The sequence below is a fragment of the Bolinopsis microptera genome, chromosome 8, assembly GCF_026151205.1.
Source record: "Bolinopsis microptera isolate Bmic1 chromosome 8, MBARI_Bmic_1.0, whole genome shotgun sequence".
Lineage (NCBI taxonomy): Eukaryota > Metazoa > Ctenophora > Tentaculata > Lobata > Bolinopsidae > Bolinopsis > Bolinopsis microptera.
In genome coordinates this window covers 2,707,736-2,732,822 of record NC_087079.1, presented here as the reverse complement: position 1 = coordinate 2,732,822, position 25,087 = coordinate 2,707,736, and the positions used below count along the sequence as shown (strand labels likewise).

Genomic DNA, 25,087 nt, shown 5'->3' with positions numbered 1-25,087 from the left:
ATTCGAGAATATTTAATAAGATGCTTCCATATTTGTCAATTGTTTCAAACCAGTTGACGGTTCCTAAAATGCATATAATTCACAAATGCGACAGTCATCTTACTATATATAAAGCGAGACGATATATATATATATATGTGTATATATCCGTGCCATTTTACTGACACCACGGCATCAACTTTAACGCGACTTTCCGCAAAAACCGTAAAAGATATACAACTAAAACGTTTTTGACTGGGTCAAATGCTTTAATGGCCTTCAAATCAGCATGAAAAAATAAAAAATTGGCCAAGGAATAATAATTTTAGTGCCCAAAATTTGGACTCTCAAGTGGTGTCAAAAACGCGAATTAAATAGGTAATAATTATTTTAGTCTCTCGAGTCTTGACACCACTTTAGGGTTAGACGGGTTCCTGCTAGTACTCATAGTTGTTGGCTGCAGTCAGCTTTCCAAAGAGTTATCTTCAAAGTTAACTAAAATAGAGTCATCAATGGTCAAAGAGGTGACCGGCTGATTAATGAGCGTGGGCTGATAATTAGCCAATGCCAAGAGATAATCTAGAGGTCTTTGACGTAGTAAGTGGTGATCTAAGAATATCAGAAATATTAGGAATATCTTGACAAATAATCTCCTCCCGTTTGCAGCTTCTCTATTTTGCAACCTGCAGCTTGTAAGAACACTTCCACTCTCCAGTATATAAACGTCATCCTGTTATCCTTTGTCACTTTATTATAATATATCCACTTATTTGTATCATCTGTTCCTAGCCTAATTGATTACTAATAACGTTTTAAAATTAACTGATTTTGAAAAATTGGTTCACGTGGCCCATAAGAGATAAGAATGCGGGACTACTCGGCCACTTTATTTATTTCTTGTGTTTGCTGTATTTTGTTTTATAATACAAATATAAAAAAAGTTCCTTACCTTCATTCTACATTATGTTAAAAATTATGTATATGGTATAAGGTAAGTTCAAAAAGATAAAACGGGTCCGTATAGAGTGTAGTTTCTTAATTAATTTGTATATTCATTTTACAAAACCAAACAAATTTATGGATGATTTCACTTACCAAAGCACATACATTAAAAGGACGCAATACAACCATGAACAGCAGGTACTCCAAATAAATATTGGTAATTTTCGGGTCGAATTTCAGAGAATTTCTATGTTGTCCAAGAAGATCTTCCTGGTTTCCAAGAAAGACCAACTCGAAAAATCAAACAAAAAAACTGACGATTATCAAAATGATGCATGACTTGTCATCTTTGGTGGTAATTTCCCTGCATGTGATCACTAATCCCCTTTGAAAATTCTCGACCGAAGTAGAGGTGCGGTTCTGAGGACGTATAGTTGATATCTATCTAAGTTGTTGTTTTTTCCTGTACGTAGAGAGACAAAATTACACGCGAAAATTTTATATTTTTGCAGTCGTTCCAATTAAGCTGTTTTGTAATTGCTGCTTACTCCCAATTTCCGATGTGATTTATTCGAAGCTTTTACCGAAAGGTTCATAAAAGTGGTACACCATACAATCAGAGCTCGACGTACAATGCAACGATATTTAAAATCTGTCTTTAGTTAACCCTATCAAAACAATTGCCTTTCATACAGGTACTGGTAGCTTTGAGCGTGTGGCCTGTGTCTTATATTATATAAATAATATATTATAAGTAATAACGAAGTTTTATTTTCAGATGAAGTGTGCGAAGGAGAAGCTCCCCATGGTCGCTTACAATGATACGGTGAGGCCATCTTGGGAATTTATTGTTTTTTTTGTCGTTTTCAATTATTCTTGGAAATTAAAGATCAAATATTTTGATTGTTTACAGCACTTTCGACTAATTGGAACCATTTTAAAAGGGGGGAAATATTATACCCTTCATACTGATCGCAGTCGTTAGCCTTTACTTGATCAATTATTTGAGGTATTGTCATTAATTAGTTAGATAATTCTCACAGGAAGTTTATCTGCCTTTACTTGATCAATTATTTGAGGTATTGTCATTAATTAGTTAGATCATTCTCACAGGAAGTTTATCTGCCTTTACTTGATTAAATATTTGAGGTATTGACATTAATTAGTTAGATCATTCTCACAGGAAGTTTATCTGCTCCGAAATGAGAACTCGCGACTGAAGGGAGCTCTTGCGGAGTTCCGAGGACAGTCACTAGCTCTTCACAAACAGATCGAAACACTTAAAACCTTACTTGCCAAGTAAGACTCTGCTATTTTAATCGATATACTACTTGTTAGTTGGGTAATTAAGTTGATCAGGCATTTGTTATTAAATGTAGCTATATTCTGATCCATACATTATAACATGGGGTTGTGACATTTTGGTAACAATGGCTCAACCCGCAACCGGTGCAGCCGGGGTTTGCTCTGATAGACTCTCTCTCTCTCTGATAGACTCACTTTGGTTAAGTTGCATTTCAGAAGTTAAATTCCTTCTTTGTAAGCTGCAAATTGTGTTTCGCAGTGGACCGTGACTATTTTATAGTGTAAATAAAAGGACAATTGATATCACGACAGCATGGTTACCGTGATAACATGGTTACCGTGATAACATGGTTACCACGAAACCTGGTCGCCATGACCACCTGACAACTTCGTACTATCAGAACATTCTGGTTACCCTGGTCACTGCCCACTGGTTATTAACTAGTGGTTAGTGACCACCGTGACACTTCATTTAACTGCGGGTACCACTATCTACACAACCCCCCCCCCCCCCCCGATATGTGTACTGATTACGAGTAGCTGCTGCCACCACGTGACCACATTCTCCACCAATCTAATAGCTGCACCGTAATAGCGGACCCTAATCTCTGCGTTACCAGGGAGATCACCTGATAATGGTCCCAACACTTGACAACCCACATAAGTAGGGTCCGATTTCACAAATTATACGAAACTGATGATACAACCACACCATTCAACCGTCCGGCAGATGGTCGCACATAACAAAATAGTTCATGAGCGGTGGTCTGCTCTGCGGTGTTTTTAGCTTACGGCAGGGTGATGTGAGAGTATTATAAGGGTCATTCGTAATGTCAGTAAATATACACATTTAGGATCGTTTGTGTTCAATTTCGTCTTATTTCTTTATTTGACGGATATGCAACCTTTTAAAGATTTGAATGCCTCACGATAATTAAAAACGTGAGCCCGTAAATGTTCCCATAACTTTAAGCGATGAGCCGTGAACACCAGTCCCATCTTTTTACGTCACACGTGACCTTTGTTGCTCACAATGATTGGTCCAGGGACCGAGGAATCGGTAGTTACTACAGCAACAAGCACAATTCCCAAAACATCGCGTAAGTTGGCTAATCGATCAGCTATTTTAATGGATTTTATTTTTTATTTTATTTTTCCTGACTTCCTCATAAACGAAGTTGTGCTGTCTGTCAGTCAAGTTATTGAATTCTCAAATTAATAGCTGACACATGAGTTGGGGACTAGTAATCAAACAGCGGTAAAATGTGTTCAGTTTAATAAATCTGGTAATGGTTTGCGTATATTTAAATTTCAAAATTTAAACGGAGTTTTGTTCTGCATTACTGATATACTATCAGAATTTAAAATACACCTTTAAGATTACTATTTAACTTAAAAATAAACTTACTGGAAGCGTTTATCGAGTTTGATACTGAGGAGGCAATCTTGGTCCCGCTAAATCCCTCGCCAAGGATTTAAAAATTCTTATAGAAAGGCCGGCGCTAAGGACTGAGGGTTGAAAGTTCGTTAAATGTACTTCTGGACGCCGACTATGAAACACCCCCGTGAAGTAGGGTTAAATGTTTTTCTGAGGAGTTATGGGCAAAAAACAGTTTTGGTCACGTGACAGGCTAGTAAAATTCACGAATTGGGTCTTTACGGGTTTTGGTAAGAGTCGTGGTTATGGGTAGGGTTATTTTTGAAGAATGAAGACCTGTTTAACAAAACCATTTATTAGTATTAACCGACAGAATATATTTTAAAATCTGAACCCATCGCAAACAAATTCAGAAACAAGTTTTCTAATAATCTACTGAGTTAATGGTTTGTAACACGATTTCTCAAAATCAAGCTCTGAAATAGCTCACTGCTTCCAAGCTTCAATCAAATTTTTCTGATACTCTAAAATCACCAATAAATTTATCATAAAATACCTAAACGCAAATTTCAAGTTATAGCAAGTCCAAAGAAAAGCACGGCTAAAACCACCGAGTGGTAGCACACTTGTGTCCTACTACCAGCACTCTGACCCTCATGATCTAGCTCTATCTCCTCGCTACACTCATATCTACTGTTATAGTTCTTGTCGTTGGCATTACAGGGTCCTGCAAAGGTCGGCTCCGGGGGCTCCAGTGTGATGGGTGGTGTGGTGCAGGGACAGTCGGGTTTATGGGGCACCACTGAAATAGAGGGGTTATTTTATTTAGTATCCTTATACCTTCTGTACTCTTTGGATATGTTAAACACACTCGGACAGCAGTGCAGAGACGAAGGTCTGAAAGATTAGATACTAGAAAGACTAAGTGTGTGTTTCACCGGGTGTACTGACCTAGCAGCAGGAGATTAGTCTGTTCAATAGCCACCACAGCGTACTCCAAACAACCATCCTGCAACACTTCCGATCTTTGAGGAATCCTGTCGTTTCTCTGGTAAAAGAGATGGTATTTACAGCACTGAAGCTTCTCGTGGGAGACGGCTAGGTCCAGGAGGGAGAGGAGAAGGAGGGTTAGTAGGGAACCGGGGGAGGAGGAGGTGGTCACCTGGGGGGAGCGATTACAAGTCTTAGAATTAGATATATCCAACCATAAGGTAGGAATAGCATCACAATGAATTAGTTGATAAGGTTTGTTCTGGGCAGCTGATGTTTGATTAGCTGATAGACTAGATAATCGGGTTTTACATTACCTGATAGACTAGATAATCGCGTTTTACATTACCTGATAGACTAGATAATCGGGTTTTACATAACCTGATAGACTAGATAATCGGGTTTTACATTACCTGATAGACTAGATAATCGGGTTTTACATTACCTGATAGACTAGATAATCGGGTTTTACATTACCTGATAGACTAGATAATTGGGTTTTACATAACCTGATAGACTAGATAATCGGGTTTTACATTACCTGATAGACTAGATAATCGGGTTTTACATTACCTGATAGACTAGATAATCGGGTTTTACATTACCTGATAGACTAGATAATCGGGTTTTACATAACCTGATAGACTAGATAATCGGGTTTTACATTACCTGATAGACTAGATAATCGGGTTTTACATTACCTGATAGACTAGATAATCGGGTTTTACATAACCTGATAGACTAGATAATCGGGTTTTACATTACCTGATAGACTAGATAATCGGGTTTTGCATTACCTGATAGACTAGATAATCGGGTTTTACATAACCTGATAGACTAGATAATCGGGTTTTACATAACCTGATAGACTAGATAATCGGGTTTTACATTACCTGATAGACTAGATAATCGGGTTTTACATTACCTGATAGACTAGATAATCGGGTTTTACATTACCTGATAGACTAGATAATCGGGTTTTACATTACCTGATAGACTAGATAATCGGGTTTTACATTACCTGATAGACTAGATAATCGGGTTTTACATTACCTGATAGACTAGATAATCGGGTTTTACATTACCTGATAGACTAGATAATCGGGTTTTACATTACCTGATAGACTAGATGGAGAAAACCCCAGACCGGTAAAACCGATGAGGTCGGAGTGACGCCATCAGTTACTGGTTCTCGCTCACATAAGTGGTAACATTGTCCTTCCTCTTGGTAATCGTATATTTCTGGGTCATTTCAGGTTTTATTGGTAGAATTTATTAAAAGACATAAAATTACTTGATTTTGATTTGTCACTGCTTTACATAAGCTCATAATATTTTGTATCTGGACTGCTAATCATATAACCTTTTTGACCTCCGCGGGAAGTAATTTAATGCTACCACAATCTTAAAACCATGGGTTACACAATATTTTAATGTGCTTCCTCGACCTATTAAAGTATATACTTAACAATTTCCTCTAAATTAAATGACTCCGAAGCTGACTTCCCCGACTCACTGTATTTCTCCATCAAGTTGAGAGCACATGGTTGAACCAGGCCGATGAAAGAGCCCACAGTTCTTGCCCGGTTACTGAAGACAATGTACCCACTCTGGTCTAGCACATAAGTGCTGTGACGCTGGATGTCTGTTTTCTCCATCACCCGCTGTAGTGTAGCTCTGGAGGTGTAGGGAGACAGTGTTAAGAGACACAGTGTTAAAAGACACAGTGTTAAGAGACACAGTGTTAAGAGACACAGTGTTAAGAGACACAGTGTTAAAAGACACAGTGTTAAGAGACACAGTGTTAAGAGACACAGTGTTCAGAGACACAGTGTTAAGAGACACAGTGTTCAGAGACACAGTGTTAAGAGACACAGTGTTAAGAGACACAGTGTTAAGAGACACAGTGTTAAGAGACACAGTGTTCAGAGACACAGTGTTAAGAGACACAGTGTTAAGAGACACAGTGTTCAGAGACACAGTGTTAAGAGACACAGTGTTAAGAGACACAGTGTTAAGAGACACAGTGTTAAGAGACACAGTGTTCAGAAGTTAAGAGAGACAGTGTTAAGAGACACAGTGTTAAGAGACACAGTGTTAAGAGACACAGTGTTAAGAGACACAGTGTTAAGAGAGACAGTGTAAAGAGACACAGTGTTAAGAGAGACAGTGTTAAGAGACACAGTGTTAAGAGACACAGTGTTAAGAGACACAGTGTTAAGAGACACAGTGTTAAGAGACACAGTGTTCAGAGACACAGTGTTAAGAGACACAGTGTTAAGAGACACAGTGTTCAGAGACACAGTGTTAAGAGACACAGTGTTAAGAGACACAGTGTTAAGAGACACAGTGTTAAGAGACACAGTGTTAAGAGACACAGTGTTCAGAAGTTAAGAGAGACAGTGTTAAGAGAGACAGTGTTAAGAGACACAGTGTTAAGAGACACAGTGTTAAGAGACACAGTGTTAAGAGAGACAGTGTTAAGAGACACAGTGTTAAGAGAGACAGTGTTAAGAGACACAGTGTTAAGAGACACAGTGTTAAGAGACACAGTGTTAAGAGACACAGTGTTAAGAGACACAGTGTTCAGAGACACAGTGTTAAGAGACACAGTGTTAAGAGACACGGTGTTCAGAGACACAGTGTTAAGAGACACAGTGTTAAGAGACACAGTGTTAAGAGACACAGTGTTAAGAGACACAGTGTTAAGAGACACAGTGTTCAGAAGTTAAGAGAGACAGTGTTAAGAGACACAGTGTTAAGAGACACAGTGTTAAGAGACATAGTGTTAAGAGACACAGTGTTAAGAGAGACAGTGTTAAGAGACACAGTGTTAAGAGAGACAGTGTTAAGAGACACAGTGTTAAGAGACACAGTGTTAAGAGACACAGTGTTCAGAAGTTAAGAGAAAAACAGGTAAATTGAAATGGAATTAAAAGACAGCATCTTCAAATTGAGGCAGTTAAAAAACAAAGTTTCAAGAAAGAATGCTATCAGTTATAGAGTCTCTACTTGAGATCTGATGCAGTCAACAATAACCGAACTAAGCACTCACCCGAGCATATAAGCGGAGATGTTGAACCCAATAACAGCCATAGGTACCCCACTGTGATGCACCACAACACGACCTATGGTAAAGGTAGTCCCGTCCCGCTCCAGCACTACCAGGGGGCTCCGGGGGGTGGAGACTGCTGATATGTAGTTGTATAGACCTTGTGTGTACTCTCCGGACTGTCTGATCAGCCTCATTCCGTCCTGCACGTACCTGTCAAGTGTATGTGAAGTAGACACAGCTGTAGATTACCAGTGAGGTAACTATGAAATGCCTTTGAAACAGCTGGGGATTGTTTATGAAGTGCCTTTGTTTGAGCTTGTTCTGGTTGTAAGAAGCATTTTATTTAGATACTTGATGTATCTAGATACTGAATAAGCTAATAAATGAGTGTAAATTGGACTCATCCCAGAGCTTAATTGTTGATTGTTGTCATGAGATGGGAAACAATTGAAATCCCATTTTGGTTAATTGCCAACAAACAGAATTATCTAAAAGTAACTTATACTATGCACGAGTTACATTATCATTTAGACCCAATAGTCAAGTTGGTGAAATTTAGGTCACCGGTTTTTTGTACCTGTTCCCGGATGCTGTGACAATAAAACTGCCGTGTACGAGATTGATACTCTTGAACTTCCAAACTTCGTATAAAATCTGCAGCACGCTGTTGGCACAATCTGGAAATAATTTTAGCATTTAAAGGGTTGATTCTTAAAAAACAAATATATTAATATCGATGCCTTTATTCGTTTATTAATGGCATATTGCACAGGTTTTTTTAGTAAAGTTATACAATTTCCAATAAAAAAGCAGCTCGATCTGATGTAAAAGGACTGATCTGCAATCATATTTCAAATTAAGCCAACGTGGCATAACAATTTCAAAACACGTCGAATACTAATATTATCGCAACTCACTTAGACCTGTCACAACATTTCGCCTTATCAGTAATCTCGGCTTTACACTTATCAGTCATTCTAATTACAGTCCCTTAATCGCATCGTTTAATACTCCATTTATAAAACAAAATACGAGGCCTACTGTATATTATTACATCTTATTACATTGTACACATGATACAGAAAACGACAAATCACATCGACAATCTACCCAACTACCGACTTCTGACAGACTATGACTGATCCACAGTCCGTGCGCCCCTCGCATTAGTAAATCTTTTCTGTTATTTATTATCAAATTCTTTAAGAGAACTAGTTGCAGAGCCTGTTGATTTTGAGCAGAAAATAATCTGTAGTTTTTAAGTAGTAAATAGGCACAACCGTCACGATCTTGTCTTGCACACAGAACTGAAAGTTCTTGCAAACGGATCTGACCAGCCTACTGTCTACACCCATCAGATTATATATTAATATCAATTTTTCTTTATTCAGTTTTTATTTCATTTATTTAATCTGTTTTCAACTCTTACTTTATTCTGTCACTGAAAGTGGAAGGAAGTAATCATAGGCAACACGGCTCACAGCCCAATTGCGACAAATGCTATGTTCGTATCCCTAAAAGTTCTCCTGACCTAATTTGTGACCTATGTGCTGAACGTAAACATTTAAAATGCCAGAAACTATCGAAAAACGATGCCCGGCACATTATAAATTCTGGGAACCCATGGTTCTGCTATGAATGCATAAGCTCAATTCTCCCAATCAATGCCTCTGATGTCCCGACGAATAAAAAAAGTAGTGTTAACAAGACTAATTTTAAAACAAAGTGCATGGCCTGTAACGGGTTTTGTTATTCTAGATTAAACATTAGGTTTTGTCCATGGTGCGATGAGTACATTCATAAAAAGTGCTTTAGAGATAATTTAGGCTGCATAAAGTGCTGTGAGTCGTTAATCCCAGGTTATTATGTGACATCTTATGATCTTTTTATGGACTGTAGCAGCCGAATCACTGCTCTTTTCAATCCATACGACCGCTTACATGGTTTAGATTTGATTGGTAACGCTTTAGATCAGGATAACGATGAAAGTTACCAATACTGGAACGAAATCAGCGATATATTAACCAATTGTAAGTATCAGCAGCCATCGAACATTAAAAGTTCCTCCCGTGATGAACTGAAAGTGTTTTCTCTTAATGTGCGATCATTAGTAAAGAACATCACATACTTCCGTGAAGAAATCGACAGTTATACTAAGTATGACGTTTTGTGTCTTAACGAAACCAATTTGAAGTTAGATAAATTACCAAACGGAATCTCCGACATTATAATTGAAGGGTTTTACGAGCCTATTGTTCAGGAACCATTACGCAAATCAGGAAAAGGTGGTGGCCTTGTAATTTACATTAATAAGAGGGTTTGTGATCCCGAAAATATAGAAAATCTTAAAGCAACCACAGATCCCGAAGACACGTGCGCTGAATTTCAATTAGTCAAGGTGCATAATTGCAAAGACACAAACCAAACAAAAGTATTGATAAACTTTTACAGGTCCCCATCTAAAGGTACTCAGAACTTCTTAAATTCTTTGGAAAAGGTGCTACGAGGTCTAGACAGACATTCTCGCAAGCATATCATGTTTTTTGGGGACGCGAACATTGATCTTATAAAATTCAAAACTGATATTTCTGGACATAACCTCATAGACCTCCTTGCCAAGTATGGATTTGTTCAGACGGTTTCAAGGCCGACACGAGTCACCGATCACAGTGCTACCTTAATTGATCATGTCTACACAAATAATATAAGTAACACAATAAGCAGTAACGTTGTAACGGTGGATTTATCGGATCATCTTGCTATCGTTACCACTTTTAAACTAAGTAACTCTTCGCAACAACATCTCAGGCTACCCACTAACACACAACCTAAACTTAGTTATGAAACACGTGTCATAAATGAGGCCAACAATGCTGCTTTTAGGGAACTCATCGATGGGGAAACGTGGGACGAGATATTAAGTACAGACGACGCTAGTCTGCAATACGGAAAACTTGCAGATATATACACCAAGCACTATAATACTGCCTATCCACTAAAAATCAATCATATTCGCCGTGAGCATGAGCGTTCTAATACTAAACCCTGGATACTACCCTGGCTTGAAGAAGCATGTGCGCGGAAACAAGAAAGTTATCATAGTAAAGTACTTGAACCTACAATGAATAATATAGAGGCCTATAAAAAGCTAAAACTTTTCTGTAAAAAACATGTCAACATTGCCAAACAACGATACTATAAAAAACAATTCGAAAAATACCAGGACTGCTCCAAAAAACAATGGCAAATAATCAACGGTTTACTTGGTAGAAGCAGGAAAACTGAGCAGTTAAGACTCAAAGGTTCGGACGGGTCGATTTTGAGTTCTGAAGATACCGTGGCTGAAAGGTTTAATGACTATTTCTCGAACATTGCTACGAACATCAAAACTCAGATAAGTGCCCGTCAGACCTTTGACCCTGGGGGGTTCCAAGAATATCTGCCCACATCCTGTTCTCAATCAATCTATCTACAGCCTGCCGAAACGATCGAAATTCAAAGAATTATTATTGGTTTGAAGAACAAAGCGACCCTTGACACAAAAATTGAACCACTAAAAGTAGCCAGTTCCAGCGATAGTTTCCTTGCTATATTAGCAAAAGTTATCAACGAATCCTTAAGTACAGGCATATTTCCACAGGCCCTTAAAATTGCCAAAGTAACTCCCATCCATAAAGGAGGCTCTAAACTTGACGTTGAAAATTATAGACCTATCTCTCTCTTAGGTTCCTTCTCAAAAATCTACGAAAAACTGATGCACCGACGTGTCTTAGAATTTCTTAACAAAAATAGTTCTTTATTCGAAAATCAGTATGGTTTCCGTCCAGGAAGGTCCTGTGAACATGCTCTTCTTAATGCACAAAGTACAATTTTACACTCTCTTAGCAAAAACCAAATTTCACTACTGCTATTATTAGATTACAGTAAAGCGTTTGACGTCCTGGATCATGCTACACTGCTAAATAAATTACAGCACTACGGCATCCGGGGAATAGCTCTAAAGTGGTTTGAGTCGTACCTAAGTGATAGAAGCCAATATGTAGCAATAAACAATTCACATTCGTCCCACAAGCCTATTGTGCATGGTGTTCCACAAGGGAGCATACTAGGTCCCTTACTTTTCGTCATATACATCAACGATCTTCCTGGTATTTCTAACATGATGGTAAAATTCATACTTTATGCAGATGATGCAAATATCATTATTAACGGTTCCAATGTCCAAGAACTAATGCTAAGGGTCAACCAATTAACGGAAACATTATCACGGTGGGTTAATAGCAACGGATTAGCACTAAATCTAAAAAAGACGTGTTATATGATTTTCTCTAAAAAGCGCATAGAACCATCATTGATTAAAGTACAAATAGAAAATACAATATTAGAACGTAAAACTGAAGCCCGGTTTCTTGGTGTAATTGTAGATGAAAAGCTTAACTGGAGTAACCACATAAAAGCACTGAGGAGCAAGATGTCAAGATTTATTGGGGTGATGTACAGGATAAAACATAAATTGCCAATGAAGGCCCGTTTACAGATTTTCCAAAGTTTTGTTCAGTCCCATTTAAACTTCTGCTCACTTGTATGGGGATTTGCTTCAAAATCTCTTATAGAATCTCTTTTTGCTAAACAAAAACAAGGTATGAGGGCAGTTATGGCCGGAAATGTGAACTACTACTACAAGGACGGAAAACTGCCAGAGCACACAAAACTAGCATTTAAAGAACACGAGGTCTTAACCGTTCATGGGGTTATCGTTAAAAACGCACTTATTTTACTGCACAAAGTTCGAAATATGTCTAGTTTGTTACCTAAATCGATTTCAGAACTTTTCCCTCCTAACACACCCAAACAAGGAACGACACACGAACAAAACTTAGACTGGTTATCAATTTACTCACAGACTGACCTGAGATCTAGCATCTTTTATAAAGGCCCAATGCTCGCTATTTCAGAGCATAACACTCGCATTACATGCCCGTCCAGTATATTTTCTATCAACATATATAAGAATTCGTCAAAACAAGTACTACTAGACTTGCAAAGTGCTGGCTGCAACGACGAATGGCCACCATTTTTACTCCACAACCTACCCGGATTACGTAAATCACAAAGAACATAGTCAATAATCACTCAAAACCAAACTCATACAGCTCAAATTAAACAATCTGAATCAGGACAACATTTCAAACCACCTGCCATTCTAACAGCACATTCCTTATTTCACTGCCACATAGCGCATATCTACACTGATAACACACCTAATTGCGGTGAGGCAGCATCATAAAGTTACTAATATCAAATATGTTTGCAGATCAGGGCCAGTCGACTCGACCAATAAAATTTCAATTGAATAGTTTTAATAGATAACATCACAATTATAATCTGCGTGCCCCTCGGGGATGAATATTTAACTTATTTCAATTATATATTACTTTTGAGTAAACATTGGCTGGTACTACGGACCAGTCCCCCAATCAATCAATCAATCAAAACCAATCAATCATGCAGGTATAACCACCTGTGTGAAAGGTTTTGTTCATGAACTGGTAAAAGTTACCGAGCGTACGGTCAGTGTTCTGATGGATGCTTTGCTGGAGGAGCTTCTTGTATCTGAATTGTAATCTGTTGTCTGTTATGTTAAGGGAACAGGGGTCGCCTGATAATTTTGGTAACTTGTGAGCTGATCCATTTTAGAAAACTGGACATTAATGACAACAGATTTAACTAGATTCTCAAATATTCACCCCACCGACAGTGATGATTCTCCTCAAAAGTTCTCAGATCCACATTTCTCAGTACATCCGATAAGGTCTTTCTGAATAACTCTGAATCAGGCCACTTCTGAAAAAAACATTTCTAGTTTAGCTTGATATTTTGTTTCAATAGAACCCGTCCCAAATCTCGTATTGAAAAATGATCTATGTGTTAATGTACTACATACTAATGCAGTAATGAAAGAACATCCAAGATATATTGAAAATGACGTACATTTTATATTCAGTTTGATTGGTCTTTAACAAATTTTCGTTGCTCAATGCTCAACATGGTGTTCTATTCATATGTATATGATAGTATGACATATTACGAGAAGGTAATAAATGTTATCGAGGTGCTCTTTACACGTAACTATCATTAAAAGTGTGAAACGTTAAAACAATTAAAATGTATGAGGATTGTGCGGTGACAGATATAAAAGTGTCTCTTTATGGGTCTTTTTATGGGTCTTTTTATGGGTCGTGCTATGGGATTTTTCGTTACTCGTGAGTGGGATTTGATGATAGGACCAGTAATGTAGAAATGAATCTAAGATAGAAGTTTTGAGTAACTAACTGTGAGAGAATTGTTCATTGAAGCTGATGGAAGTAGTTAATCTGAATTTGTCCTTAAAATATTTAATCGCAGTTTTGACCCGTATAATAGTAGTTCCTTGCAAGCAATCAAAAGGTACTGGGCGAGGAAGTCTGCCATCCACTGATCCTCTTGGGGATCAGCAGATGTGAAGGTTGAATAAGGCCCTGTTAATTCCTTAATGCAGCTGATGATTAACTAAAGAGCGGTTATGCTGTACTCTCCGATAATGGATTAGTTATATTGGTGAATTATACTTCCTCGTGAGCGAGGGTGGGGTGAGGAAGTCCGCCATTTGATATTCTATTCGTGGAATCGTGAATTAAATAATTTAATATGCTAAGAATAATTTAATCTATGCGGGGTGTTGGATGGTTGGAAATGTTCTATGAACTATGCTTCCTCGGAAGCGCATGAGGTTATTAAACGCCAACTTATGTGATGTCTTAGAAGTAAATCTATGTGTATCTATCTGTTCCAACACAGGTAATACTTCTTTATCGATAACATGAAACTTACTGTGATTTGCCGCTCGTTGGGGCAGAGTAAAGCCAGGGAGAAGTCAGAGAGGTCCACAGGGGTGATGAATACCGTGTATTGAGTGACGTAAGGGGACCGGAACTTAGAACCTGGTATGGTGCTATGTGTTCTCACTAAGGGAGTGTAACAGTGTTAAAGGGATCAGGTCTAGAAAACTAGGGGGGACCTCAAAAATGGAGAGGACCCAAGAAATAGCGGTGTCACAGAAAACAGAGGAAGAAATAAAGGACTCCAACTCTCAAGAAATTCAAGGTCCTCGAGAACTTGCATGCGAGTGAATGCGACTGATTAAAAAGAACCGATAACCCCCGCACAGTTACTAAAAACACGATAAGATCAGTACACTATCTTACAGGTCCCAGTGAAGTTTTGATAGACGAGAAAGTTCTCTATAGCTAGCTCGTCAGGACTGTTTACTAGGTAGGAGAACTGGTGATACTTCACGTCTACTTCACCCATCTCCAGCTCCGAGAACAGGGGGTGGTACACCACGTACCTGTCGGAGAGATAAGGAAATTATATATCTTGTAGAACCAATGGATAGAAGGATCATATTTAACATATTATCTTAAAACTGCGACGGGTCCAATCACTAGCGACCATCAATATAGACTACTTACTAGCTCCTCTGGTACTCACCCTCTAGCGTTTATTGCTAATGTGAAGCAGCCTTGCTGGTTGGAAAGCGAAAACTCCCCGAATATTCGGGTCGGTAGATCAATTCCTGCAACTCCTGAGAGAATTATAGTAAATTATAGTAAACTATAGTAAACTGCAGGTAAACTGCAGGTAAACTGCAGGTAAACTGCAGGTAAACTGCAGGTAAACTGCAGGTAAACTGCAGGTAAACTGCAGGTAAACTGCAGGTAAACTGCAGGTAAACTGCTGGTAAACTGCTGGTAAACTGCAGGTAAACTGCAGGTAAACTGCAGGTAAACTGCAGGTAAACTGCAGGTAAACTGCAGGTAAACTGCTGGTAAACTGCAGGTAAACTGCAGGTAAACTGCTGGTAAACTGCAGGTAAACTGCAGGTAAACTGCAGGTAAACTGCTGGTAAACTGCAGGTAAACTGCTGGTAAACTGCAGGTAAACTGCAGGTAAACTGCAGGTAAACTGCAGGTAAACTGCAGGTAAACTGCAGGTAAACTGCAGGTAAACTGCAGGTAAACTGCTGGTAAACTGCAGGTAAACTGCTGGTAAACTGCAGGTAAACTGCAGGTAAACTGCAGGTAAACTGCAGGTAAACTGCAGGTAAACTGCAGGTAAACTGCAGGTAAACTGCTGGTAAACTGCTGGTAAACTGCAGGTAAACTGCAGGTAAACTGCAGGTAAACTGCAGGTAAACTGCAGGTAAACTGCAGGTAAACTGCTGGTAAACTGCAGGTAAACTGCAGGTAAACTGCAGGTAAACTGCAGGTAAACTGCAGGTAAACTGCAGGTAAACTGCAGGTGCACTGCTGGTGTACTGCAGGTGTACTGCAGAGTGCAGCTTATTGGGGCTCATTTTATTGTTCTTTCATTGGCTGAAAAGCGCGCCTTTTGCTCCTCTAGTAAGATCACAGTTTTGCATACAGTCGGTAGGGATTCAGTCTGTTACGGATTCGGTCCGCATACCGTTTAAACTTAAAGATCAGACCACTAGTCAGTATTCCTGACAAGTTTAATAATCATCTCTCAATACTATCTTCCAATATGTAAAATTGTTAATGGTAGCTACCTAAGAAACTGCCGTCCTTGGTTTGAGGAAAGAATGGTGGCGGTGGTCCTCGGCTCAAAACTGGCAGCAGGAGAGTCACAATGTACCCCTGAAACATTCCATTCTTTTTAGACTTCAAATAATTTAATCAATATAATAAATAAGAATATATCCCTTATCTAAATTCCAGATGTTTTGGGCAATGGAGTGTTGTGCGTCTCTAGATAGATAGAATTTAAACCTGGATATACCCTGTTTAGGCTAGAATACATGACAATAATCGGGGGTATTAATTTCGACGAAAAACATCTTTGTAGCCTTATAAGGCAATATATCGGCCTACAACATTTGTTTTATCCTAATTTTTACATAAGGTCCACAAGATTGTATTAATCTTCGATTTTACCTTAATGTAAACAGTTTAAAGTTCATGAACCTATTACCTATAGTTCATTAACCTAATCCACAACAATCCTGATCTATTATCTTATCGTCGCTCTGTAATGTCGTCCAAAGCTGTGGATGAATTGGTCTACTGCGAACCTATTGCATATTCAGAAATATTTGCATTTTGAAAGTGGTATCCGCACATTAACCACGAGTCCTTATCGTGCTCTGAGTTCTTAAAGCCTATTAGACATGAAATGCACGTGCAGAATCATGATGATTTCATCCAAAACGTCTCTATTTCTCGCTGGTTTCTCGAATATTTTACGGGGAAGGAAGGCAAATTGTAGGTACTCCAACTCTAGGACAGTAAAATGTGCACTTTATGACACACCCCTGTCGTGGTACTGTCCAAGTCCAACTACACCCGCAGTAACACGAAACTAGCACTTATCTCCATATTATATTATAGAAGATAACGTAATATTGAAGATTACTTAATGTCTCCTGATATATCGAGTAAGATTTGTCCATTAGATACCATTACATGATTCTCTAAATATGATATTTGCATTTCGTGTCCTTATTCAGCCTTGAATAACAAAATATTCAACATGGTCTAAATGTCAGAGGCTAACTTCCACGAAGTTTACGTAATATCCCCCAATAGATTAGAAATCAAGACAGATTGATTTTTATGACAGCTTCTTAACTTCCTCAATTCGTCAGAACTCAGAACCGATTCTTCATAACCATATGGTGTTTTATCATTTCGAGCCCAATTTATCAGGAATAGTATCAGAGCAAGTTTGATAAATAAATGAATAAATATATTAGTAATGGATACTTTAACAATTTCTCCCTCTCTGAGCCTGATCCCCTTACCTGACCGTATCCGTCCTGGTAGCTGTTAGAAAAGGGGAACTGTAAAGCCCTCTCCCTCACTCCCTTGCTAGTGAACACGTTAGTGATCCCCCGCGCGGCTGTGAATATTTGAGGCAGATCGTTTATCTTTACGGAGTAGCCCTCGAAATGTTCTGCTACCTTTGACAGGTTCTGACGAATCCAACCCTGCAGTGGAAATCATGTATCGATTGTATTGATTGATCACATACTGTAAAATTGACAAAATTGAAAACGTAAACATGGCTAATAAACTTTCATATTTTAAAACTACCTCCTAAATTTTGGAAATTTGCAACGTTGCAATGAACTACGTCATCGTACTGACGTCATGTTAGTGACGTCATGTTACTGACCTCATAACCGAAGGTAAATATAACCACGTGTGTTCCACCTCCTAAATCATCGTCTCGTTGTTCAATGTAAGGTATCAGTTCCTGATATATAGTGTTGTTATCATCAGTTCATTTTAAAGAAAGGTGTAGTAAAGGTGTAGTAAAGGTCTTGCTTGTTATTGATGGTGGATATTTACAAAAATGTCACCTAGCTATCAAGTTTCACAGTGCAGGACTTCCGCAATGTAAACATTGACGTTTTAAAATTTTTTATAAATAACGAGTTCCTAGTTGGTGTAGTCAGTAAAGTTTTTAATAATAAGTAAGTACCTCGTTAGTGTAGTCAGTAAACAGGACAATAAGTTTGTGGCACGTGTTATGTTGGTATTCCTGGAGAAGGTCAAACGCGTACTGGAACCCTCCCGTAACATTAGATAGACCGTACCTGAGGAGATGTTGCAGCTAGAGGTATAGTTGTGGAAAACACAACAAGAAAATTGAGAATAATCTTGTGCGATGGTAGGGACCCAGATGTCGTTTCTAACCCAGATAAACTTTAATGAGGCTTCTCATCAGTAGCCTAACCACCTTACTCGGTTATATATAAAGAGGTTACAGTTTTAACATTCTTACATTTGTTAGACTGATTTAGGAGCTGATGCAATGATTCATAACTGTGGGTTTTTCGGTCTGTGCCGATCTGTGGGACTTGACGGTACACCTTATAGAAAACACTATACACTATAATAAGGACCGGAGCATTCGAGATACGCACGAAAATTAAAGAATTAACAGTTCTGTGAAAAAAGTTCTAATACTAACTACTAAGTTAACTAAGTGTACTTACCACTCCTCGTTCTCAATCTTGTGAGAGAGATAAGATTTAGTAGCTTGGGTTGTCCTTCTCAGACTGGGTTTCTCACCTGCACAGTCTACCATCGAGCTGAGGTTGGAAATTTAAATCTACATTTCATCTACATTTATATTTCATCATTATTTCATCTACATTTCATCTACATTTCATCTATATTTCATCTACATTTCATCTACATTTTCATCTACATTTCATCTACATTTCATCTACATTTCATTTAAATTTCATCTACATTTCATTAACATTACGTTACAACTCCTGCTGTTTAAATTTGAACTTTTTCTCCCAACTTAATCTTACAACCCCTAACTTTTACCTCTAACCCTATCCTTGCTGAGATCATTAGATATCTAAACCCAAACTATAACAGTATAACCCAAACCCTAAAATCTAATTGAAAACTCAAATATGTAGGATATTAGGATATTGTATATAGTAGGATATTGTTTAAGTGTAGTTTGTCGAACTTTCTTGCTTTGATACCGGACAACCCTCCGGTCGCCGGCTACAGCTGCAGTTGGTCAAACTCACTGGTCGACTACTCGCCATCCAGGTGGTCAGATATCTGATGACCCTTCCGGCTCCACGGATGAACTCAACGAAGTAACGAAGTAAGTAATTGAGGTATGGCCGAATTCAAAGTCTTAAATGCTTTAATGGTAGAATGAGAATTAGAACCCAAAATAACATTTAAAATCTTACCTCACCGAATTCTCTCTGACCATAGCCACGTCGATATAATCAAGATCTGATACCAGACTGTGTAACACCTAAAGTGTAATGAATCCAGTACTTTAATAGAAACTTCCCGGAATCACTACCAAACTACTATTTAAACTATTAAGATCAATTTACCATCAAATCTTATTGTGTAATCTATGCAAAAATACTCTAAAATAAAATATACTTCTTTTAAAAATAACGAACGTTCTTGACAGTTTCCTTAAGGAGTCTGTTAGATTCCCCGTAAATACTGCCACTGCCATCCACCAGAAATACAATACTTTTAGGTTCCATACTGCCTGTACTGTACCTGCAAATTAACTAAATTATCTAAGGGAGCTAAATTAACCAAATTAACTAAATTAACTAAATTAACTAAGTGAACTAAAGTAACTAAGTTAATTAATCCACTAAAAATATGTACTATACTCTTAGGCTCTAATCTCCATGCTGCCTGTACTGTATTTGTAATATTTTACATTTTTATCATACTTTTCAAGGGTTTTATTGAAGAGCTTTTTCTTAGAATATAAGGGGTATATTTCTTAGAATAAAAGAAGTATTTAAGGAATTTGTAAAGGATTTTTATTTAAGGATTAGGTTTAGATAACAGTGTTATCACTTATTATACTTTCTGTAGAATACAAACTATTTGGTACGTAAGTATACTAGCAGGATATGCCTTTTTTCTGTGGTACATCTATATGTTTGGAGAGTGGTTCGTATAGAAAAGTTGGTACTATTCTCATAATATTAAAACTATCCGATTTAATTATTTCTAGAAATAGAAACCGTGATCCCCGCTACATATTTATCAAGATAAGAACGCGCAAGGTCACAATACGGTTTCTATCGTTATAAGTTTCTTCTAATATACGCGAGATCGCCTAAATGTTTTATGAATCCCAAATTTAGAGTCTCTGCGTTCTTATCCACGACCCCCAAAATCTTTGTTCTTCTACTGCTACATTCTCTACGGTTATCTGAAATTTGTTTTTTGTGCTATATAAAGAAACAAGTTCTACAGAATTTGTGAGCTCCAGAATTCTATAGAATCACTATCTGAGACATCTATAGTATTTATTCCTTATCAATTTTCGGTCATCTTAATGGGGAAGATTGATGAGTACTTACGTGTTGAATATAACTGAATAAGGACAAACAAGACCTGACTGCAGACAAGAAGTCAGGGCATGCTGGTCAATTAACAAGGACACCAACAGACAGCGAATATGTACATGGACTCATCTTCCGTGATCGTGTTCTTTTGAGCAAACTCAAGATGAATTTCGAATCTTTTTTCTGCGATAAATTTTATCTATTCCCGTAAAATGAAACGATATATACATAATATGTTTTCACTCTAAATTTAACTTTGGGATTAATTTTATTGCGGCTTGAGAAATGTAAAAAGAAAATGGTAAATGGACTCATTTTGTAGAATAAGCATTAGTGCTGAATACTTATCGGGCTTTTAAGTCCAGATAATATAGAGGAATGCTTTTATTTATACATTCTGCTTTCGGTCTTAATAGTTTATTTGTTGTTGACTGAGCGCAGAAATCTATTTCATCGCCATTCTTTTATAAGTTTTAAAACAGATTCAGTGGCGCTGATAAAAATAGCGGTCACTGAATTGCAGCAAAGAGTAAGGTTACATATTATGGGAACCGATACCAGGCGATACTAATGGGTATAGCCATAGGAAGTTGGTGGACCATATTTTGATAACACATGACAGCTTCCAGCATTAACCAATAAAATACCAGAATCACTGACACCGTGACACGTGCTAAAATTAGTTCACCTCCCCACCAGCATCCACATTCAACATTTATTAATCCTTCAAGTACGCCGATGTACAATCAAACAGCTGGTACCACACTGAAAATTCGAATTATATTTGGAAAAAGGTAAAAAGTATTTTGGACTGACCAAGTTCGCTGACGAGGGTCATAGAAGGTCCAGGACTCATCCCGAGGGGTGTAGACATTGGGGTAAGATCTCATCACTCCCTCCGGCGTACTGACAAAGTTGGTAACGTGATCAATTTCAACCAACTCAAGAGAGCAATAAACGAAACATACAAGTCTGAGTTTACCAGTAATTATTGAGAAATCCGTGAATGGAATTCACGTAAATAACTCAACTTCTAAGACATTTTCTTATTTTTAGCTCAAACATCTCTTTCTTATGTATGATAAACCAAATATACTTAGTATATTTCATGCGCTCAAAACTCAAACCCCAATTCTATATTAAATTCTCTATATTAAATGCACTGAGGTATTCCTGCAGTATACTAGAAATATACTAGAAATATCACAGTATGAAGCATATGCTATTTGCTGAGGTATGTATACCTGAAGTGCTGGAAATACCCTGCTGAGGAGCCTCGTTGGTTCTTCTTGAACACTTCGTCAAGTTTACTTGTCCACTGAAAGAGCAAATCTGATAAATTATTGTATAAATTATTATCATCTTCATTTCTCCCGAAATTTAATAAAATATTTGTGAGGAATGGTCGAGTGGGTAAGAGACTAAATTTGATGAGTGTTTAAGTGTTCTGATGATTGACCAACGTACCCCTCGCAAGTTTATGAAGTATCACTACGCTCTAAATCACCTAACTTCTATAATCTTCACTTCTCTAGAATATCAATATAGGGATCGGATTGGTTGGCTTGGTAACAGATCGGGTAAATTGCAATCTTCACTTATAAAACCTATTTGAATATCAGCAGGTGGATGGGGATTGCATGCATTGGTAAAATGATCAAACATTTTGATGCTTGACTGGCCCTTGACAGTTTAAAATGTCACGTTGGGCCTGTACAAGCTAGTTCCACTCTCATTAAAAATGGCGCTTGCAATCAGAATAATTTGTTTTAAGACATAATATCAGTTAGATAGCAAGTGATCGAGGGGGGGGGGGTTTATTCTGTTACGTTTCCTAATCCTTAAATTAACCAAAATTACCTGTATCGTTCTTCTAACTTCAGTCCAGTTGTAATATACCTCCAGAGGCAGAGTTACCGAGGAGTTTTGAAGGTTAACAGGGATTTCGAACCTGTGGTCAGGGTGGTATACCAGTGGTTGTTGACCTGGAGGGTTTCTGTTAAGACGGGGAATTTCTTTTTTCTTTTAAACGATGGATAAAAACGTTTCCACCAGAATTGCATTTGTATAATCAGCTTGTTCTTCAAATAAAAACCTGTAGCGAAAACAAATCTTTGTACTTGAGGGACTAAAACCTGTAGCGGAAACGTTAGAGAACTGGTTGACGAAGACAAAAACCTGTAGCGGAAACGTTAGAGAACTGGTTGACGAAGACAAAAATCTGTAGCGGAAACGTTAGAGAACTGTTTGACGAAGACAAAAACCTGTAGCAGAAACGTTAAAGAACTAGTTGACGAAGACAAAAACCTGTAGCGGAAACGTTAGAGAACTGGTTGACGAAGACAAAAACCTGTAGCGGAAACGTTAGAGAACTGGTTGACGAAGACAAAAACCTGTAGCGGAAACGTTATTAGAGAACTGGTTGACGAAGACAAAAACCTGTAGCGGAAACATTAGAGAACTGGTTGACACCTGTAGAGAACTGGTTGACGAAGACAAAAACCTGTAGCAGAAACATTAGAGAACTGGTTGACGAAGACAAACACCTGTAGCGGAAACATTAGAGAACTGGTTGACGAAGACAAAAACCTGTAGCGGAAACATTAGAGAACTGGTTGACGAAGACAAAAACCTGTAGCGGAAACATTAGAGAACTGGTTGACGAAGACAAAAACCTGTAGCGGAAACATTAGAGAACTGGTTGACGAAGACAAAAACCTGTAGCGGAAACATTAGAGAACTGGTTGACGAAGACAAAAACCTGTAGCGGAAACATTAGAGAACTGGTTGACGAAGACAAAAACCTGTAGCGGAAACATTAGAGAACTGGTTGACGAAGACAAAAACCTGTAGCGGAAACATTAGAGAACTGGTTGACGAAGACAAAAACCTGTAGCGGAAACATTAGAGAACTGGTTGACGAAGTCGAAACCCTGCACGTCGTCCCGTGTGAACATCTCGAAAGCATCTTGAGCTTGTTTCCGTACACTGATCAACATTTTCCGGGACTGAGCCAGTGTCTTTTCCACGTGCTCTTGGACCATTGACAGTGTTTCTTCCCTGGAGAATAATTGGCACGTATTGGTATGAAATAATTTTAAATTGGTGTTAATTTAATAAATGAACCATTTACCGCAAATGGTGACAGATGTTGTTCAAGTCTATTTCAGAGCTTATTTATTGAGGCCTTACGGCTGTACGGCATCAAGAGCATCAGAGATAATAAGTTATATGTCATTTAAATTGAAGATCAATCATGATGTAAACAAAGTTATAATTAGATAATATAACTTTGTTTGATCAGAGATTAACGATGATCCACAATATGGAGTTAAACTGAAACTTACCCGGTAGTTATATCAAAAGGTATGCTCATAATTTCCTCTGAGAGACTAGAATACCTAGTTCTGTCCTCAAACTGTCCGTTGAGCTGAACTGACATCAACTTTGCTATATTCTCGATCTCTGATATCTCAATGGACGAGAAGACAATGTTTCTTTTATAGTTTTCTGATGCGTTTCCCATCTTGAAATTGTTAAAATTTTCTGATTTTTCAACTTCGTTATTGTCTGCAGATAATCGATCATTGTTGGTGTTATAAAATTTGTAAGAGTGTTTTAAGTCTGTGTTGACATCTTCGTAAGTGCTGCCAGTAAAAATTAGGATGTTCAGAGTGAAGAATAGATGAAGAATATTGATGGTAAAACTGATGGTGCGTGGAGGTCCGTTCGCTGACATGTTTGAATCGTCTCTAATGTTGGTCATCATCTCAGTTACTCATCATAACTAGGCGGTTCCCTTAGACAATATATCTAGGGTATAAACTGAATATCAAAAATTCAACCAAGCGTTTTTATCACAAATAGATTACGTGCGCTGGTAGAAAATGAATCGAAAGTATGATAGCTATTATAGAACCAAGGAATTTTTCTAACTGTTTCAGAGCTATGCCGTCACGGAAGCCGTATCAGCGCATCGCAGAAATAACTATTGGCGTTAAATGTCACACTACATTTAAATTTCATAATTTACTTTTCCCATTAAAAAAGCGTGATAGTTGCGGTCATTGCGAATAAGTTAATGAGATAATTTGCAACAGTTTGTAAGACTTTTATTGTCTAACCCGGTCCAAAAATCGGCCAATTTCCAGAACAAAGGAGGTGTTGACGTTTAGTTGTTTTAAACGTCTTACAAGCGTTTTTTTTTCAAAGAGTTATCTTAATTTAAAATGTCTGCCAAGTGTTTTATCTCACGGCATTATGATTCCATCAAATCATTATACAATTAGTGGAAAAACTTGTCAATTTTAAGATGTATAAGTAAATTGGAACTCCCATTGAGTTGCATAATGATTCATGACCCATCTATGCATATTAAGATATAATTATTCAAACTCAGCTACGGTTGAGAGATAGTTTCGCTTCCTTATCACTATTGCCAATGGTCATGAGCCAATTGAGTACTACCAAAGGTTTCTCCGAATGTACTATATAAGGAATATACCTTGAA

At 37.9% G+C, this 25,087-nt stretch overlaps 2 protein-coding genes across 3 annotated transcripts in view; one reads left to right on the top strand and one right to left on the bottom strand.

The window, feature by feature from the left end:
* LOC134819725 (ras and EF-hand domain-containing protein-like) overlaps window positions 1-25,087 on the top strand; it is a 60,611-nt gene that overhangs the window by 10,358 nt on the left and 25,166 nt on the right. For both annotated transcript variants that reach the window (XM_063829823.1, XM_063829824.1), the window contains exons 4-5: window positions 1,700-1,747; window positions 2,105-2,220. In XM_063829823.1, coding sequence (XP_063685893.1) covers window positions 1,700-1,747; window positions 2,105-2,220 — 164 coding nt within the window. The remainder of the gene's footprint in view (window positions 1-1,699; window positions 1,748-2,104; window positions 2,221-25,087) is intronic.
* On the bottom strand, window positions 3,488-24,612 carry LOC134820089 (voltage-dependent calcium channel subunit alpha-2/delta-1-like). Its single transcript, XM_063830310.1, has 23 exons — window positions 23,925-24,612; window positions 23,468-23,637; window positions 22,438-22,562; window positions 21,822-21,895; window positions 21,394-21,483; window positions 19,663-19,768; window positions 19,438-19,505; window positions 18,709-18,804; window positions 18,192-18,306; window positions 17,883-17,963; window positions 17,509-17,694; window positions 16,258-16,345; window positions 15,180-15,273; window positions 14,894-15,036; window positions 14,520-14,653; window positions 13,402-13,493; window positions 13,171-13,262; window positions 8,227-8,326; window positions 7,650-7,859; window positions 6,111-6,271; window positions 5,712-5,836; window positions 4,556-4,766; window positions 3,488-4,406 (listed from the first exon to the last, which is right to left on the bottom strand). Exons 1-23 carry the CDS (start codon window positions 24,344-24,346, stop codon window positions 4,174-4,176), a joined length of 3,216 nt encoding a protein of 1,071 aa, XP_063686380.1. The 5' UTR covers window positions 24,347-24,612; the 3' UTR covers window positions 3,488-4,173.

Excerpts from the sequence above, each read along its gene's own strand:
- LOC134820089 (XM_063830310.1), bottom strand. The coding sequence starts at position 24,346 with ATGATGACCAACATTAGAGACGATTCAAACATGTCAGCGAACGGACCT. Across the intron at positions 13,494-14,519 it reads CCAACGAGCGGCAAATCACA|AAGTGGCCTGATTCAGAGTT; the intron begins GTAAGTTTCATG and ends TGTTTTTTTCAG. Across the intron at positions 6,272-7,649 it reads ATCTCCGCTTATATGCTCGG|AGCTACACTACAGCGGGTGA; the intron begins GTGAGTGCTTAG and ends CTACACCTCCAG.